Here is a 15230-nt window from a genome sequence, read left to right on the forward strand (position 1 = left end):
TGGCCAAATCCCAGGGGGTGGTGCTACAAGAGCGGAACGAGAAAGTGAATGGTGGAACGGAAGGTCAGTCAAACACTGAGTCCCGCCTTCCGGATTTGGCGGGTAACTTAGCAACGCCGAGACCACAAGGCTAATTGTGGGTAGAGAAACTTGGGTGAGTAACAGAGTGGGAAGGATTGAGGCTGAGGGAAATGTGGGTGAGCAACCAGTTACCCCTAGTCTTCCCCACCCGGCTCAGGGCCTGCCAGGACCACAGGCATGCTCCTTTGACCCTGCCCTCTGCCTGTCCTACCGTGGCCCACCTGCTGGGTCCCCCACGGGCCTGGGACCCCTCCTGGAGCAGCACTAGTCAAACGTAGATGGTGGGGGTGAAAGAGCGGTTTTACAAGGGCCCCCCCGCCATCCAGGCAAGGATCATGGGATAGCATGTAACAGACTGCGTCTTAAATTGAAAATAAGATTCTTGTCTTATTATATTATTGTTGTTGTTGTTAATTGTGGCTGTCCTGGGACTTGAACTCAGGGACTAGGTGCTGTCCCTGAGCTTTTTCACTCAAGGCTGGTGCTCATGACCCACAGCTCCACTTTTGGCTTTTTAGTGGTTCATTGGAGATCAGAGCCTCACAGACTTTCCTGCTCAGGCTGGCTTTGAACTGTGTTCCACAGATCTCAGCCTTCTGAGTAGCTAGGATTGTAGGTGTGAGCCAGCTAAGCCACCATCGTCTTCATGATAATTTACAGTACTAGGGTTTGAACTCAGGGCTGGTCCTACACTTGAGCTATGCTCCTCCCAGGGACACCATAACTCCCATAACTACCACCACCCGCCTTTTTTGCTTTAGTCTGCTTTTCAGGTAGAGACCACTGATGCCCAGCATGAACATTCTTTTTATTTATATATTTTATTTTTAGTGTTTGAACTTGTGCTTGCTAGGGAGACACTCTACCATTGAGCCACACTGCTGAGATTTTGTTGTTGTTCTGATTATTCTAAATACAGTCTCACTTCTTCCAGGAACTGCCTGTGGACTGATCCACCTATCTCTGGTTTCCTTCCTAGCTGAAATAACAGGTGCTTACCCCAACACCAAGCTTCTTCTACTGAGATACAGTTTCATGGGCTTTTCTGCCCTAGCTGGCCTGGACCTAGAATCCTGCTCTATTCATTGACCACTCTCTCCTCCGGATCACCCAACAAGAGAACCTATTTTACTCCCCTGTCCTTTGTTTTCAGTATGTATTAATTGTTCCAAAGGGTTCACCATAGTATTTCAGACATACATGTATTATCATCAGAAAACTATCCTTTATTGCTCTTTTCTTGCTCTCCCACACCTATTGCTTAACAGCTTTCAGCCAGATTTCTTACACCATATTCATACACAAGTGCAATTAATTTTTTTTAACTCAGAACCTTGCTCTCTCCCTTAGGTTTTCCACTCAAGGCTGGTGCTCTAACACTCAATCCACAGATCTACTTCCAGCTTTGTACTGGTTAATTGGAAATCAGAGTTACATGGACTTTCTTACCCAAGCTGGCTTCAAACCATGATCCTCAGATCTCAGCCTCCTGGGTAGTTAAGATTATAGGTGTGAGCTACCAGTGCCCAGCCAATCTGTTTTGAATTCCCTCTGTGCATTGGGTTTTTCTCTTTTTTACTTTCTTCAAGGAGAAGAAAATTATTTTCATTTAGCTCATCTTTTTTTTCTTCACAATGTTCTGAGAGCAAAAGTAATAAAATATCCAACAGACCTATTTGAATGAAGCTGAGTGTAATTTGCATGATAAAGATATATTTCCATTTATAAAGTTCATCAGCAGAATTAATGACAAATAAAGGAAGATCCAATTAAGCTTTGCCATCTATTAACAGTCTTGGGGGTAGGAGTTTTAAAAGGAGAGGCTGAAGTTGGAAATGAATTAAATGTTAAGGTTGGCGGCATTCAAAAGGACATCAGACGATCATATTAGAATTCAAGGAAAAGACAGTATGATTTTAGTCAGCATGGCCAAATGTGTTCCCCACTCCCCAATCTTAGTCACCTCCCCACCCCCTTTTACATCTTCAAGCAAATGAGCTGTCAGGAACCAATAGGCGTCATCATAATCAAAGAAAACAAGTTTGCCCTTTAAAGCAAAAAGAGGTAATTTGGCTGAGAGCAAATTGGAAGCCTTTTCCACGATGTTGCATTTCCAGCCCCTGATCTCCTGCAAAGGATTCAGGCATTTTGATTTATGCCTGAGAGCTTTGGGGGGGGGGGGGACACTGGGAGAAGCTCATCCATTAAGTACTACTTCTTTCACATTCACTCCCACAGCCTGGGGGCAAAGATCCTTTATCCTCAGAGAGGCTGGGGGTGCTCTGTGGCTGTCCAGCACACTTTATTGTCAGGAAAAGCCTCCCAGGAACTCTGGCATTGATCTGGGAGCAGGAATTGGAAGCCATTGAAAGCGACCTCAAATAATACCCTTCTCAGCGTCCATCCCCAGATCCCCCAAGAGGAGGCTGATTTAGGGTCCCTATCACTTGGTCCTGCTTGTCTTTCCTTCCTTGTTCTTAGTCACATTAGATATGTATTTGACTCCCTCCCCTCCTCACCATTTATTCTTGGTGATTTCAAAGAACTATTTCCTCCAGGCCCCTATGGTACATTGTGAATTACCTACAGTGTTTACAAAGCTAAGGTTCTTCCATTGCAGTAAACAAAAATTGACTGTGGCTGAGCCAATCCCAGAGAATTCTATCTCCCATTAACCAGGAAAAAGCTGGAAATTGAGCTGTAACTCTGTAACTCAAGCGGAAGAGCATCAGCCTTGAGCAGAAAAAAACTAAGGCACTAAGTGCTCTGGCCCTACTGCCCTACTACAGGCACATTTTTTTTTTTTTTTTTGGCCAGTCCTGTGCCTTGGACTCAGGGCCTGAGCACTATCCCTGGCTTCTTCCCGCTAAAGGCTAGCACTCTGCCACTTGAGCCACAGCGCCGCTTCTGGCCGTTTTCTGTATATGTGGTGCTGGGGAATTGAACCTAGGGCCTCGTGTATCCGAGGCAGGCACTCTTGCCACTAGGCTATATCCCCAGCCCCGACACATTTATTTTTAAGGCTTCTGCATGTCCTTTGTTGTGGTTAGAGTATGGAGATATAAATTACTGGGCTTTTCCAAAAAATCCTTAAACAAGTTTTATTTTGTAATAATGGTAGGTTGATAGAAATATTTGCCAAGACAGCAAAGTGTCTACATCCCCTTCATTCAGCTCCCCCTAATGTTAGCTTCATGTATAAACATGTTCTCATAAGTCTAAGAGACTGGCCAGCAGCTGTGGCTCCTGCCTGTAATCCTAGCTACTCAAGAGGCTGAGATCTAAGGATTGAGGTTTGAAGCCAGCCTGTGAAAGCCTGTGAAAATCCTATCTCCAGCTAATCACCAAAAGAAAGCTGGAAATAGATGGCTCAAGTAGTAGAGTGCTAGCTTTGAGCACAAAAGCTCAGGGACAGCACCCAGGCCCTGAGTTCAAGCCCCAATCCCCCACCATTTCCTCCCCAACAAGTTAGCAACAACATGCTATTCTAGTGGCTGGTCCTTCACTCTATTATTTTCTGCTCCCTGCAGGCACCTGGCCCAGAGTCCCTGTCAGGTGGTTTCCTGGTGGCCTGGCCAGCAAGAGGCGTGGGTGGTAGTGTGAAGGGAGAGAGGAAGGAGGAGCCCTAGTTTTCCTGGCCTCTGTACTTAGGCAGCTTTCCTGGCTGTGGCTCATAATGGCCGAGGTTTGATCTACTTTGATCCGAGGCCTGAGCTCACCATGTCCTCCTTGTCGGTGGCTTTCTGCCACTGACAAGGTGCTAGATGGCTTAACAAGTGCTAGATGGCTTCAGCTTCTCACAGTTGCCTCTCCTCCACTTTTCTTTTTTTCTTTTTGTCTATCCTGGGGCTTGAACTCTGGGCCTGGGGGCTGTCCTTGAGCTCTCTCACTCAAGGCTAGTGCTCTACCACTTGCACCACAGCTCTACTTCCAATTTCTTGGTGATTCATTAGAGATAAGTCTCACAGACTTTCCTGCTTGGGATGGCTTTGAACCACGATCCTCAGATCACAGCCTCCTAAGTAGCTAGGATGACAGGTGTGAGCCACCAGCCTCTGGTTCTCTTCCACTTTTCTACCACTTTTCAGGTCCCTGGATGTGGCATGCAACCCTTGCCTGACACAGGCAACTGAGACTCTCCTCCACCCCCATCTTTCTAGCCTGGGACTCCAGATGCTGCCACAGAGCTGAGGCCTGCCTTCTCTGAGAGGTGCTCCCCTACGATGTGACCACCATGGCCACCCCTGCCACTTAAAGAGCCACTGCTTCCTTTTCAGGGCTGCCAGAGACTGTAAGAGCTTGAGATCCAGCCGGTTGGCTGCCATCTTGTGGAACAGGCTGCTGGCAAGATGGCCCTGAACGTCATCGGTGTGGCCCCCCTCTTCGAAGGCTTGGACATCAGCAGAATTCGGCTAAGGACAGAGGGGCCTCTGAAGCCAGCTCACCCACTGGCACCTTTGGTCCCATCCAAAACCAAGCTCACCACCATCGAGACCAAGCGGATCATGTCAGTGGTGGATGAGACCATCTATAAGGTGGAGCTGGTCACCTTGCTGTCCTACGTGCAGGAACATCCCGAGGCCCTGGAGGGAGCACTGCCACCAGAGGTCATGAGCGTCATGAAAGAGCACTTGGACTTCTGCCAGGTCCTTCTGCAAACGGTCCACATCCTTCAGGAGAGAGAGAGGCAGCTGGAGGACTGGGAGGAGGAGGGCCAGCCAGAAGGGTGGAACGAGGACGCCCGCACCATTGACGTGTACAAGGCTAGTATCCCGGTGCTCATGGAACAGGTCCAGGACACCACCAAAAACATCCTGAGATGCCTACTCAGCGAGCCCCAGTTAGCCAAGCTGCTGCAGGTGCGGGTGCCCGTCCGGAGCGCAGAGGCCCAGTGCTTCCTCCAGAGCCTGGTGGAGCTACGAGGCTTCCTCTTTGAGAAGCTTCTCACCAGCCCCATGGAGGTGAAGGAGAGGGCCCAGTTCATGTACGACATCACCCGGCGGAACAACCGGAACCAAGAGCTCATCGACTCTCTGGAAAAGGAGTTGGCCGAGAGAATGAAGAACAGAGACACGGAGGTACTCCTCTCCAGCGTGGCTCACACTTGGGAAGGAGCCATGCCGCGTGTTCTGAACACTTAGGAGGCAGGTCTTGAAGGCCTACATGCTGCTTGCCTCCCAGAGATTATAGCATAGAAGTAGGTGTTAAAGAACTTAGTTGGCTGGATGAGGTAGCCCACTTCTGTAATCCAGGCTACATGGGAGGCCAAGGTAGGAAGATCTGGGACCAAGGGAAACCTGAGTAAAAGAGACTATCTGAAAAGTAAAATAAAGCAGAAAGGGCCAAACCTGCCTGTCAGGCATGAGGCCCCACGTTCAAAGCCCAGTGCCACCTGGGAACAAGGGAAATGACGGTATGACCCCTAGCCTGAGCCGGGTACTGTGGCTCAGGCCTGTCATCCTAGCTACTCAGGAAGCTGAGATCTAAGGATCATGATTCAAAGCCAGCCTAGGTAGGAAAGTCTTAGAGACCCTTATCTCCAATCAACCACTAAAAAGTCGCAAGTGGAGCTGTGGCTCCATTGTTGGAGCACTAGCCTTGATAAAAAAGCCAAGCAAGTGCAAGACCCTGAGTTCAAGCCCCAGTACTGGCGCTCTCTCTCTCTCTCTCTCTCTCTCTCTCTCTCTCTCTCTCTCTCTCTCTCTCTCTCTCTCTCTCTCTCTCTCTCTCTCTCTCTCTCATACTTCCTAACCTGGTCATAGCCAGGTTTTGGATACATCCTATGTGTTCTACTTTTTAATATTTTTCTCTGCTGTAACAGACACCAGAAATCATACTGGCCTAGCTGGAGTGGACATGGGTTTCTCTGTCACATAAAGGCTGTTTTCTAAGTTGACTAGGGAGTGGGCTTCCTCTGCCGGCCTCTCCACCACCCCCTACACAGGGCTTCTGACCATGGCCAGCATAGCTGTTCCAGCTTTTGGCCATTCACCATGTGGAGCAGGGGGGCAGCCCGCAGGAAGGAGAAGAGAGAGGAGGGCAGTGAGGGCAGTGCCTTGCCACCTAGCACACAATGCAGCCCTGAGCAGTGCTCCAGTGCCACCCCCTACCGCCCCACACTGAGGGTGAGAAAGTCTCTGTGGCTTAGTCAGGTCTCAACTGAGCCTCCCAGGAAGACCAGACCCCGGTGATACAACTATGCTGCCGGGCACCGATGCTCACGCCTGTCATCCTAGCTACTCAAGAGGCCGAGATCTGAGGGCCACAGTTCAAAGCCAGCCCAGGCAGGAAAGTCAGTGAAACTCATCTCCAATTAGACACCAGAAAACTAAGAAGTGATGCTGTAGCTCAAAGTGGTAGAGCAAAAAGCTCAGGGACAGCACCCAGGCCCTGAGTTCAAGCCCCACCACTGACAAAAAAAAAAAAAAAAACTCATGCTGCCACAGGCTTGTGTGTGCACGCGCACATGCACAATGTTGGTCCTAGGTTTTGGTCAGGGCCTGGATGCTATCCCTGAACTTTTTTGCTCAAAACTAGCACGATACCACTTGAGCCACAGCTACACTTCCAGTTTTCTGGTGGTTCATTGGAGGTAAGAGTCTCAGGGACATTCCTGCCCAGGCTGGCTTTGAACCACGGTCCTCCAATGTCAGTTTCCTGAGTAGCTGGGATCACAGGCTGAGCCACCACATCTGGCTGGCAGATGGGTATTAATGGAGCCTTCTTCCTTGTGGCCCAGGTGGAAAAGGAGAACTTCGTGATCCAGGAACTGAAGAACCACCTGCACCAGGTGCTCCGGTTCTCGGAGAACACACTGCTGCGCACGAAGCAGGATGCAGAGAAGCAGCAGAAGATAGACTTCCGGACAGGGCAGGCCCGGCTGGCCAAGATCCAGCAGGAGGTGCTGCTGCTGCGGTCCCAGTACCACAACCTGACCATGGAGAACTGGGAGGCAGAGCAAGCTCTGCGGAAGGTGGTGCAGGGGGCAGGGAACCCAGGCTGGGCAGGTCACCCCCCCCCACCCCTACCCCCGGGAGATGGGAGGGGCAGCACCCAGGCCCAAGTACTGGATGAGGGGGGCCTGAAGGGCCAGGATGCCTCCAGCCACATAACATGCTGTATCTTGGCTATGACAAGGATGGTGTGACTTTGACAGGAATTGAGTGAGACTCCAAGTGGAAAGCTGGGACAAAAGGGACCCAGGCAACTTTCCTTCTTTGACTTTTTCACTCCAGCCAGGCCCCAGCCCACCCAGCATCCTGAGCTCTGTCCCCACAAAGGGCAGCTTTTCTTTCTTTCTTTTGCCAGTCCTGGGGCTTGAACTCAGGGCCTGAGCACTGTCCCTGGCTTCTTTTTGCTCAAGGCTAGCACTCAACCACTTGAGCCACAGCGTCACCTCTGGCTTTTTCTATATATGTGGTGCTGAGGAATCGAACCCAGGGCTTTATGTATATGAGGCGAACACTTTACCACTAGGCCACATTCCCAGCCCAAAGGGCAGCTTTTCTTACCTGTTACGTATTAATCATCATGACTGTGCGTGTGTGCATGCACACTTGTGCATGTACTAGTGCACCCTAGTACTGGAGCTTGAACTCAAGGCCTCTCATTTGGCTTTTTCTCTGAAGGCTAGCACTCTACCACTTGAGCCACACCTCCACTGCCAACTTTTTGCTGGTTAACTAGAGATGGGAATTTCATGGACTTTTCTGTCCAGATGGCTTTGAGCTGCAATGCTCAGATTCCAGCCTCTTAGTAGCTAGGATTACAGATGTGAGCCACTGGCATCCTATGAGAGCTGTCCTTTTATAGATCAGGTCCCTGGAGACCCATCAGCAACCTCCCTTGTGCCCTGGGGCTTCTCTGGGGAGCATTCCCACTGGCCATGCCATTCTAGCCACAGTGGCTCATTCTAGCTCACAGGTGGCTCTGCCATCTACAGCTCTGTGCTGTTGGGGAAACATGGTAGCATGCCTGCTCCTCTGTCTCCTCACCGGTAAAGTAGGAACTAAGAAACTCCCCAGGGGGCTGGGGATCAACTGAGTCTGGCAAGCACCTGCCCTAAGGCCCACCTGTGCCTAACACCCCTTCAAACAATGACTGTTTGGTTTTGTTTTAGAAAAAATACAAAGTAGAGACCGAAATCGAGAACTGGATCCAGAAATACGATTCTGAGATGAGTGAGAAGCAGGTATTAGTCTTGTTGCTTTCCGGTGCTTTCCCCATGGTCCCAGAGAACTGGCAGGAAGTTCTGAGCCCCCTGCCCGCTGCAGGGCTCAGCCTGGAGCAGAGGCCCAGAGCCTCTGTGAGAAGGGCCTGCTCTTGTCTCCATCCAGAGTCCACGCGTGGTGTCCTGCCGGCACAGCTGGGAGTCAGGATCCAGGAGCCGGTCTTTGCACAGTTGTGGAGTGTGGAAAGCGGGCTGCAGTCTGTTGCTGCTGTCCAGCCTGCTCTCCTGTTCTCACTCCAGGGACCTGACCCCTCCAACTGGCTTCAGAGCCTCAGGGACTCTAGGGCATTCATCTGTCTGGGGGCTCTGTGTGTACCCGGAATAGGCTCTGTAGGGAGTACTCAGGGGTGGGGGTCCTCCAAGGCCCCCACTCCCTTCCCAGCTAACACCAGTGGGGTATGGGGGTCAGATGTGTCAGATGTGTTGCTCAGAGGAAGGCAGGCCACACCTCATGCTGGCTGGCTGGGGGAGGGGCGCTGTGTGTTTGGTGCTTTTCTCAAGTCCCCGAGGTTCATCCCCAGTACCTCAAAACAACCCCTCAATGCAGTCTAGTGAGGGCTGGGGGGGGGAGGGTCATCTCTGGTGGAAGGACCTTGTCTGCCCAGCTCTAGCTCTGTGCAGGTGCTTGGGGGATACTAGTAGAGGGAAGGGGAGGCAGGGAGGGAGGGAGGTGTGAGTTACAGCAGGAGAAACTAGTTAGACGGAAGGAAGCGCTTTGGGATCAGTCACCTGAAAGATCTGCCTACTCTGGGTTTTTGTGAAGCTGTCTGCTCCCACCTCAGTAGCTGTCTGTGGCCCTACTGCGTGCCCAGCACTGTGACCAGTATGTGCACCCATCGGGTTTATGTTATATTTCTGTGACTCACAAAACCTGAGGCAAACAACTGAAAGGGAAGGGACATTGACTTTGGCTCAAGGGTTTGGAGGGTTCAGCTCATGGTCTCCTGTTCACCCTGCTCTGGCCCTTCAGGAGGTTGGGCTGCACATGTGTGCTGGAGCAAAGCTGTTCACATGATGGCAGAGAGGGAGTGGCAGGAATAAGAGGTGCCCATCACAGCCACAGCCCCCGGGAGCCTCCTTCCTCCAACCAGGCCCCCCAACAGTCTACCCTTGGTCAGGTTATGGCTCTGGAGATGCAATCTCCTCTCGCCCGTGCCTCCAGCTGGTGGCCAGCTGAGCCTGTGGGAGGCAGTGGCAGGGGTGGGGTGTGGGGTAACATGTGCAGTCCCTAGAGAACAAGGCCATCTGCTCCCAGGCTGCCCCGGGCTAGCAAGAATCCCTGTTCAGATGAGGGAGAACGGGACATTGGAAAGGTGACATGGCAGCAGCACTGGAATCTGCAATGACATCCCCTGGGTTGAGTCCTAATGCAAGGCCATTGTGGCCCTGCCGTTCCCACACCCCGCCCCTCCTCACAGGAGGAGATCGAGGAGCTGGACAGCATCCACAAGGAGGAGAAGCAGCAGCTGGCCGAGCTGCAGCAGCGGCACAACGTGCTGGTGGAGGAGTTCTCCCAGATCCGGGAGGAGCGCGAGATCACCTCCAAGAAGAGGATGGAGGCCGAGCAGGAGATGCTGCGGATGGTGAAGGCCGCCACCGTCATCCAGGCCATTTGGAAGGGCTACCTGGTCCGCTCTATGCTCAAGTCCAAGAAGCGGGGCAAGGGCAAAGGCAAGGGCAAGGGCAAGGGCAAGAAGTGAGCCCTGCTCCCAGCCCTGGCCTCCACCGCCTCCCCCCACAGACGCCAGGCTCCCCAGAACCCCAGCGCCAGCCAGCTGGCCACGGCCACTTTTTAGTGTTTGGAATTTGAAGCACGTTTTAAATCATATTTGTACCTCTACAAATAAACCTCTCTGAAGGGCTGAGGCTGGGTGTCCTGCGCGGTATGCAGAAGGTGCAACCATGGCTGGATTTCAGTAGGAATGGGAGGCTGGCCACACTCCCTCTATCCCGGCCAGGGCCCAGCCAGACACAGCCCCCCATCCTGGTGGGCGTGCGCTCAGCTGGCCCTGGCCAGGGCCTCCCGCAGGTCCCACAGCTCGCGGAGCGCTCACGGGCCAGCAGCTGGGGCTGGTGCCCAGGTGGCTCAACTGTTTTTTCATAATTAATCGCTAGCATTTACCAAATTGAGAGCTATCACGGAGAGAAAAACCTGGCTGCCTAGATTTCCCAGGCCTCTGTGTGTGTGTGTGTGTGCATGCACGTGTGCGTGCACACGCGCCAATATTCAGTCCCGAACTCAGGGTCTTGCACGCTTGCTTGGCTTTTTCACTCATGGTCGGTGCTCTACCCCTTGAGCCACACCTCTTCTGAGAACGTTCTGGTGGTTACTTGGAGTTAGGAGCCTCACACACATTCCTTCCCCTCGCTGGCTTTAAACCTCGATCTCCAGATCTCAGCCTCCTGAGTAGCCGGGATTACAGGTGTGAGCCACCAGTGCCAGGCTTTTCTAATGAGCCCCCCGGGATGCTTTGGGGAGAATAGAGCAGAAGACAGGCCACACCCCCAGGCCCCCTCCCCTGCATGTACACATCAAGGCAGGATGCTGGGATTCTGAGTCCACTTGTTTGAACAAATGCTGCGATTTTTCTTTTCCCATAACCTGGGCCCCTTTGACACCACCCAGGGTCCTGTGGCAGCTCAGAGTAGAACCATGCACCCAGCACCCAGGTCCCCTCCAGGCACCCCTGGCCAAGCCCTCACCACTGTGTAAGGCGGGAGGTATAGCTCCACAAACAGAGCAGAACCGGCTCTGAGCTCCGGAAAGCCAGCATACCACGCTGAACAGTGACAGCAACTGAAAGCCAGCACTGCTTGAGGCCTGTCTCCATATTTCTGCCACTGTCCTACTGAGCCTCATTCTTTAAATCACCGCAGACCTAACAAAAGCCTTTATCTAGGGAGGAAAAAACCAGTAACACTCAAGGTTTTAATGAGCTACTGATACATTTAATACCCAGAAATAAATACATGAAGTTGCACTGAACAGTACCTGCCCTCTCATCACCCAGATGCTGTTCTGTCCTCTGGGGCCCTCAGAGCCTAGGAATAGGAAGTCCTCAGACCCCCAGACTCCAGGAAACAAAGTCCCAACCAGAACCTGGCTGGGAGAGTGGGAGAGGCCAAAGGCAAATGGTTGGCACTGATTGGTTGGGAATGTGTGGGGTGGGAGGGGCCAAAAACAAAATTGGCACTGATTGGGAATGTGGCCAGGCTAGAGCCAGACAAAAATCTCAGATCCAAATCCCCAATAGCAACCCAAGGAAGCATGGTCCCCCCTCACCATGGGGTACCTGGGAGATACTGGTCTCCCAGCCACCCGGCATGACCCACACACAGCCAAGTACTGTGGTAAGGCCTACCTCACCTCCAAGGGGGTTTTGATTTGCGGGGAGCCGCCTGTGGCCCGGAGGCAGCTGGCACTGAAATACTGGCAGAGCGAGCCCTGGGAGTCAGCGGGGGACGCCGGAAGGTCACCCCTGCCGTGGAAGGCCTGGGGTCCTGAGGGCCATTGGTCTGGAGGGAGCTGGGACCATTGAGTTGGGTGACAGAACGGGAACGCCCCTGCCCCAGAGGGCGGGGGGCCCCTGCCCTATGTAGGGACAAATTCCGGGAGTCTGCAGTCACCCCGGGCTCTGTCTTGGAGGAACAGGCTGGATGAATGGCTCGCAGAGGGGTGTCCCTGGGGCGGGGTGAGTGGCCGGTCCTGGGGGTAGCAGGTGGGGTCCAGAAGAGGGCATGAAGCTTTGTGGGGTCCCCCTTTGCCATCCCTGAGGCCTCCTGGCGCACACCCCCTGGTCGGGGGCCAAACAGCGACTCATCACAGAAGGTCGGGGTGTGGCGTAGGAGCCTGGCAGGAAAAGAGCACCACAATGAACTGGGGCAAAGGACCCCTAAAGCCCTCAAGAGACACAGCCCCCAAGTTTTTGCTCCATACCTTCTCTGGCTGTGAGCATCCAGAGGAGAAATCCAGGGGCAGCTGTCACCACCACCACCACCACCACCCCCAGCACACTGTGAACACCACACTTCTGTGAATGCAGCAGGTGTCAACCAGTGCTGCATGCAATCCATTCCCAACCTGGCTTGTAGGCCAGGGACCCAGGGGGTCAGGCCATCACTCTCAACCCGACCCCACAGTTGGTGGTTGCTTTTTATGTCATGGACTGAGTGGTGCCCCTCCCGCAGTTCATGTGGGCCTTCTGACCCCAAATGTGATTAAATTTGGACCCAAGGCCTCCAAGGAAGTAAATTAGGTTAAATCAAGTCATAAGGAGGGGCCTCTAATCTAATAGGACTGCTGAACTTAAGATGAGACACAAGGGGCACAGAAATGGAGAAAACAAAGGGTGAACAAATGCAACAATGGTACTCACTAGACACTATACAATTTGTGGATGGGATGGGAGGAAAAATGTGGGGGGGGAAAGCAAGGGAAGGAATAACGTTGGCCAAAAAGAAATGTACCCTTTACCCGATTTAAATAACTATAATCCCTTTCTTCTTCTTCTTCTTTTTTTTTTGAAGTCCTGGGGCTTGAGCTCAGGGCCTGGGCACTGTCCCTGAGCTTCTTTTGCTCAAGGCTAGCAATCTACCACTTGAGCCACAGAGCCACTTCTGGCCTTTTCTGTTTCTATAGTACTGAGGAATTGAACCCAGGGTTTCATGCATGCTAGGCAAGCACTATCACTAAGCCACATTCCCAGCCCCTATAATAACAAATTTAAAAAAAAAAATTTCCAAAAGAAGAGACACTAAGCTAAGCATGGTGGTGCACACGTGTAATCCCAGCACAGAGGCTATGGCAGAAGCACCTTAGAGGCCTTATCTACAACATCTGGACATGCAGTTCCCAACCTCACCATCACCAACACTCTTTTGTGGTACTGGGAATTAAACCCAAGGCCTCATGCTAAACAACCATGCCTCCCCTTGAGCCACACCACCAACTCTTCCTATATTGAGAGGGGTCTAACTCAGTGAACTTTATCAGGGCTGGTCTTGAACTGATCAGATCCTTCCTTCCCAATCTCTGCCAAACTGAGTAGCTGGGGTTACAGGTCTAAGTCACCACACCCAGTTAACACCAACATTTACTGAGGGCGTCTTAAGTGTAGGTTACTGCACCAAGCAACAGATATTTATTTAATCCTCTCCACAAAGCTGCCAGGTAGAGGAGATGCTTGGTCTTGTTTTCAACAAAGCAGTTGTAGCTCAGAGGTCAAGGTGCTTGCTTGCCCAAGGTTACACAGTAGATGAAGAACTTCTTTAACAGGAACCCAGTGGCTACAGAGAACAGAACAGTGCCTTTACCTACTTTATTACCTGTATTTGTTCTTCTTTCTTGGTGTGAGGGTTGGGGTGCTGCCCCTGGAGGAGGTGACCTCACTGCTGCCAGGTTCAGTGAAAGCTTGTGAGGCTCCCGTGGCACTTCCTCTGGTTTTGTTAGTCTTCTGCACCCAGGGTGGGTCAAAGTCTGGCAGGGCAGGCCGGGTGCCTGCAGGGCTGCCGAACAATGTCTCATCCACGTAGGACTCTCTGGCCTTCACCCGGTAGCCTGGGCTCCGTTGCTGAAGGTGGAGGGTCTGCATGACAGCCCCCCAGGGGTCTTCACAACGCTAGGGGTCCCCGGTGCCAGCAGGTGCACTCTGCCCACCAGGCCTGTCTCCAGGGCTCCCTGTGACAGGGGTCAGGTTAGCACTCACTGCTCAGACAACAGCAGTGCTTGGGTAAAGGAATTAGGGGGCTCCTGGAAATGTTTGATGACATTTGAGGTGTCATGATGGGAAAAGAGGTACCACTGCTCAGTGTTCAGTGAATAAACAAATACAAACTTTTAGCACCCAACCCATACTAAACAAATTATTTTTGTGCCAGTACTGGAGGTGAGGGGTCATGGCGCTGTCCCATAAGTTTCTCACTCAAGGCGGCGCTCTACCCCTTGAGCCACAGCTTCACTTCTGGCTTTTTGGCAGTTAATTGGAGATAAGAGTCTCAAGGTCCTGGGCTGGGAATATGGCCTAGTGGTTGAGTGCTTGCCTTACATACATGAAGCCCTGGGTTCGATTCCTCAGCACCACATATATAGAAAAAGCCAGAAGTGGCACTGTGGCTCAAGTGGTGGAGTGCTAGCCTTGAACAAAAAGAAGCCAGGGACAGTGTTCAAGCCTCAGGACTGGCAAAAAGAAGAGTCTCAAGGTCCTTATTGCCCTTAGGTAGCTTCAAACTTCAATGCTCAGAACTTAGCCTACTGAGAAGCTAGGATTACAGGCAGGAGGCACATGGCCTCAACAAACACACACACATCCAGTCCTGGGGCTTGAACTCTGGGCCTGAGCACTGTCCCTGGCTTCCTTTTGCTCATGCATGCTAGGCAAGCACTCTACCCCTAAACCACGTTTCCAGCCCTCAACAAATATTTTTTGAACGACTAGGGTGTGAAGGGGAGCTGGCACCAACTAGACATCAAACTAACTATGGTGGGAGGGGGGAGGCAGGCAGTTCCCCCACATCCTGCGTCTATACACAGGGTGGGGGTCGGGGCCGGTGTGGACCCCACGTACCTCGGGCAAAGAGCTTTAGCAGCAGCATCTCATTTAATCCTCTGAGCGGCCCGGGACGGGGCTTCGAGTCCATGCATCTTGCAGACCACCAATCCGAGGCTTCAAAGGGCGTAATCGCAGGCGCAGGCCAGTCCTCTAAGGCTAAAACAAGGAAGCTATTATTGGAACCTGAAGTTCTAGGGGGGCTCGCACCCTCCCTGCACACTATGCCCCCCAAGTTGGTGCGGAACCCCTGCATCCTCGGGCTGCTTTCCTACCTGAGCATCCTGGCTTGGGGGGCGCCCCCTTCTCGGATCTCCCGCCGGGGCCCAGGGATACCCAGGCGCCGGCAGGGGTGCATCCGAGGTCCTAGTCCG

General features: G+C 52.4%; 2 protein-coding genes across 4 annotated transcripts; one reads left to right on the plus strand and one right to left on the minus strand.

Annotated features, from left to right (window-relative positions):
* The first annotated feature begins 25 nt into the window (after nucleotides 1-25).
* On the plus strand, nucleotides 26-10432 carry Iqcd (IQ motif containing D). Its single transcript, XM_048342905.1, has 5 exons — nucleotides 26-154; nucleotides 4359-5159; nucleotides 6821-7054; nucleotides 8201-8272; nucleotides 9730-10432. Exons 2-5 carry the CDS (start codon nucleotides 4431-4433, stop codon nucleotides 10009-10011), a joined length of 1317 nt encoding a protein of 438 aa, XP_048198862.1. The 5' UTR covers nucleotides 26-154; nucleotides 4359-4430; the 3' UTR covers nucleotides 10012-10432.
* An 806-nt stretch (nucleotides 10433-11238) lies between these two features.
* Rita1 (RBPJ interacting and tubulin associated 1) lies at nucleotides 11239-15004 on the minus strand. Of its 3 annotated transcripts, none has more exons than XM_048342907.1 (3): nucleotides 14888-15004; nucleotides 13637-13991; nucleotides 11239-12161 (listed from the first exon to the last, which is right to left on the minus strand). In XM_048342907.1, the coding sequence occupies exons 2-3, from the start codon at nucleotides 13900-13902 to the stop codon at nucleotides 11675-11677; spliced, it is 753 nt and encodes a 250-aa protein (XP_048198864.1). In that variant the 5' UTR covers nucleotides 13903-13991; nucleotides 14888-15004; the 3' UTR covers nucleotides 11239-11674. The 3 variants fall into 3 exon arrangements, with proteins under 3 accessions (XP_048198864.1, XP_048198866.1, XP_048198865.1); XM_048342909.1 differs by having other exon boundaries at nucleotides 13637-13988; nucleotides 14889-14993; XM_048342908.1 differs by having other exon boundaries at nucleotides 13637-13988; nucleotides 14875-14953.
* Between the last annotated feature and the right edge of the window lie 226 nt (nucleotides 15005-15230).

This window comes from Perognathus longimembris, chromosome 3, assembly GCF_023159225.1.
Source record: "Perognathus longimembris pacificus isolate PPM17 chromosome 3, ASM2315922v1, whole genome shotgun sequence".
NCBI lineage: Eukaryota > Metazoa > Chordata > Mammalia > Rodentia > Heteromyidae > Perognathus > Perognathus longimembris.

What these genes read in the sequence shown, in the direction of transcription:
- Iqcd (XM_048342905.1), top strand. Translation starts at nt 4,431, where the DNA reads ATGGCCCTGAACGTCATCGGTGTGGCCCCCCTCTTCGAAGGCTTGGAC. An exon ending in TGAAGAACAGAGACACGGAG is followed by an intron (nt 5,160 to 6,820) that starts GTACTCCTCTCC and finishes CTTGTGGCCCAG; the next exon opens with GTGGAAAAGGAGAACTTCGT. An exon ending in CAGAGCAAGCTCTGCGGAAG is followed by an intron (nt 7,055 to 8,200) that starts GTGGTGCAGGGG and finishes GTTTTGTTTTAG; the next exon opens with AAAAAATACAAAGTAGAGAC.
- Rita1 (XM_048342907.1), bottom strand. Translation starts at nt 13,902, where the DNA reads ATGCAGACCCTCCACCTTCAGCAACGGAGCCCAGGCTACCGGGTGAAG. An exon ending in AGAAAGAAGAACAAATACAG is followed by an intron (nt 12,162 to 13,636) that starts GTAATAAAGTAG and finishes TTTTCCTGCCAG; the next exon opens with GCTCCTACGCCACACCCCGA.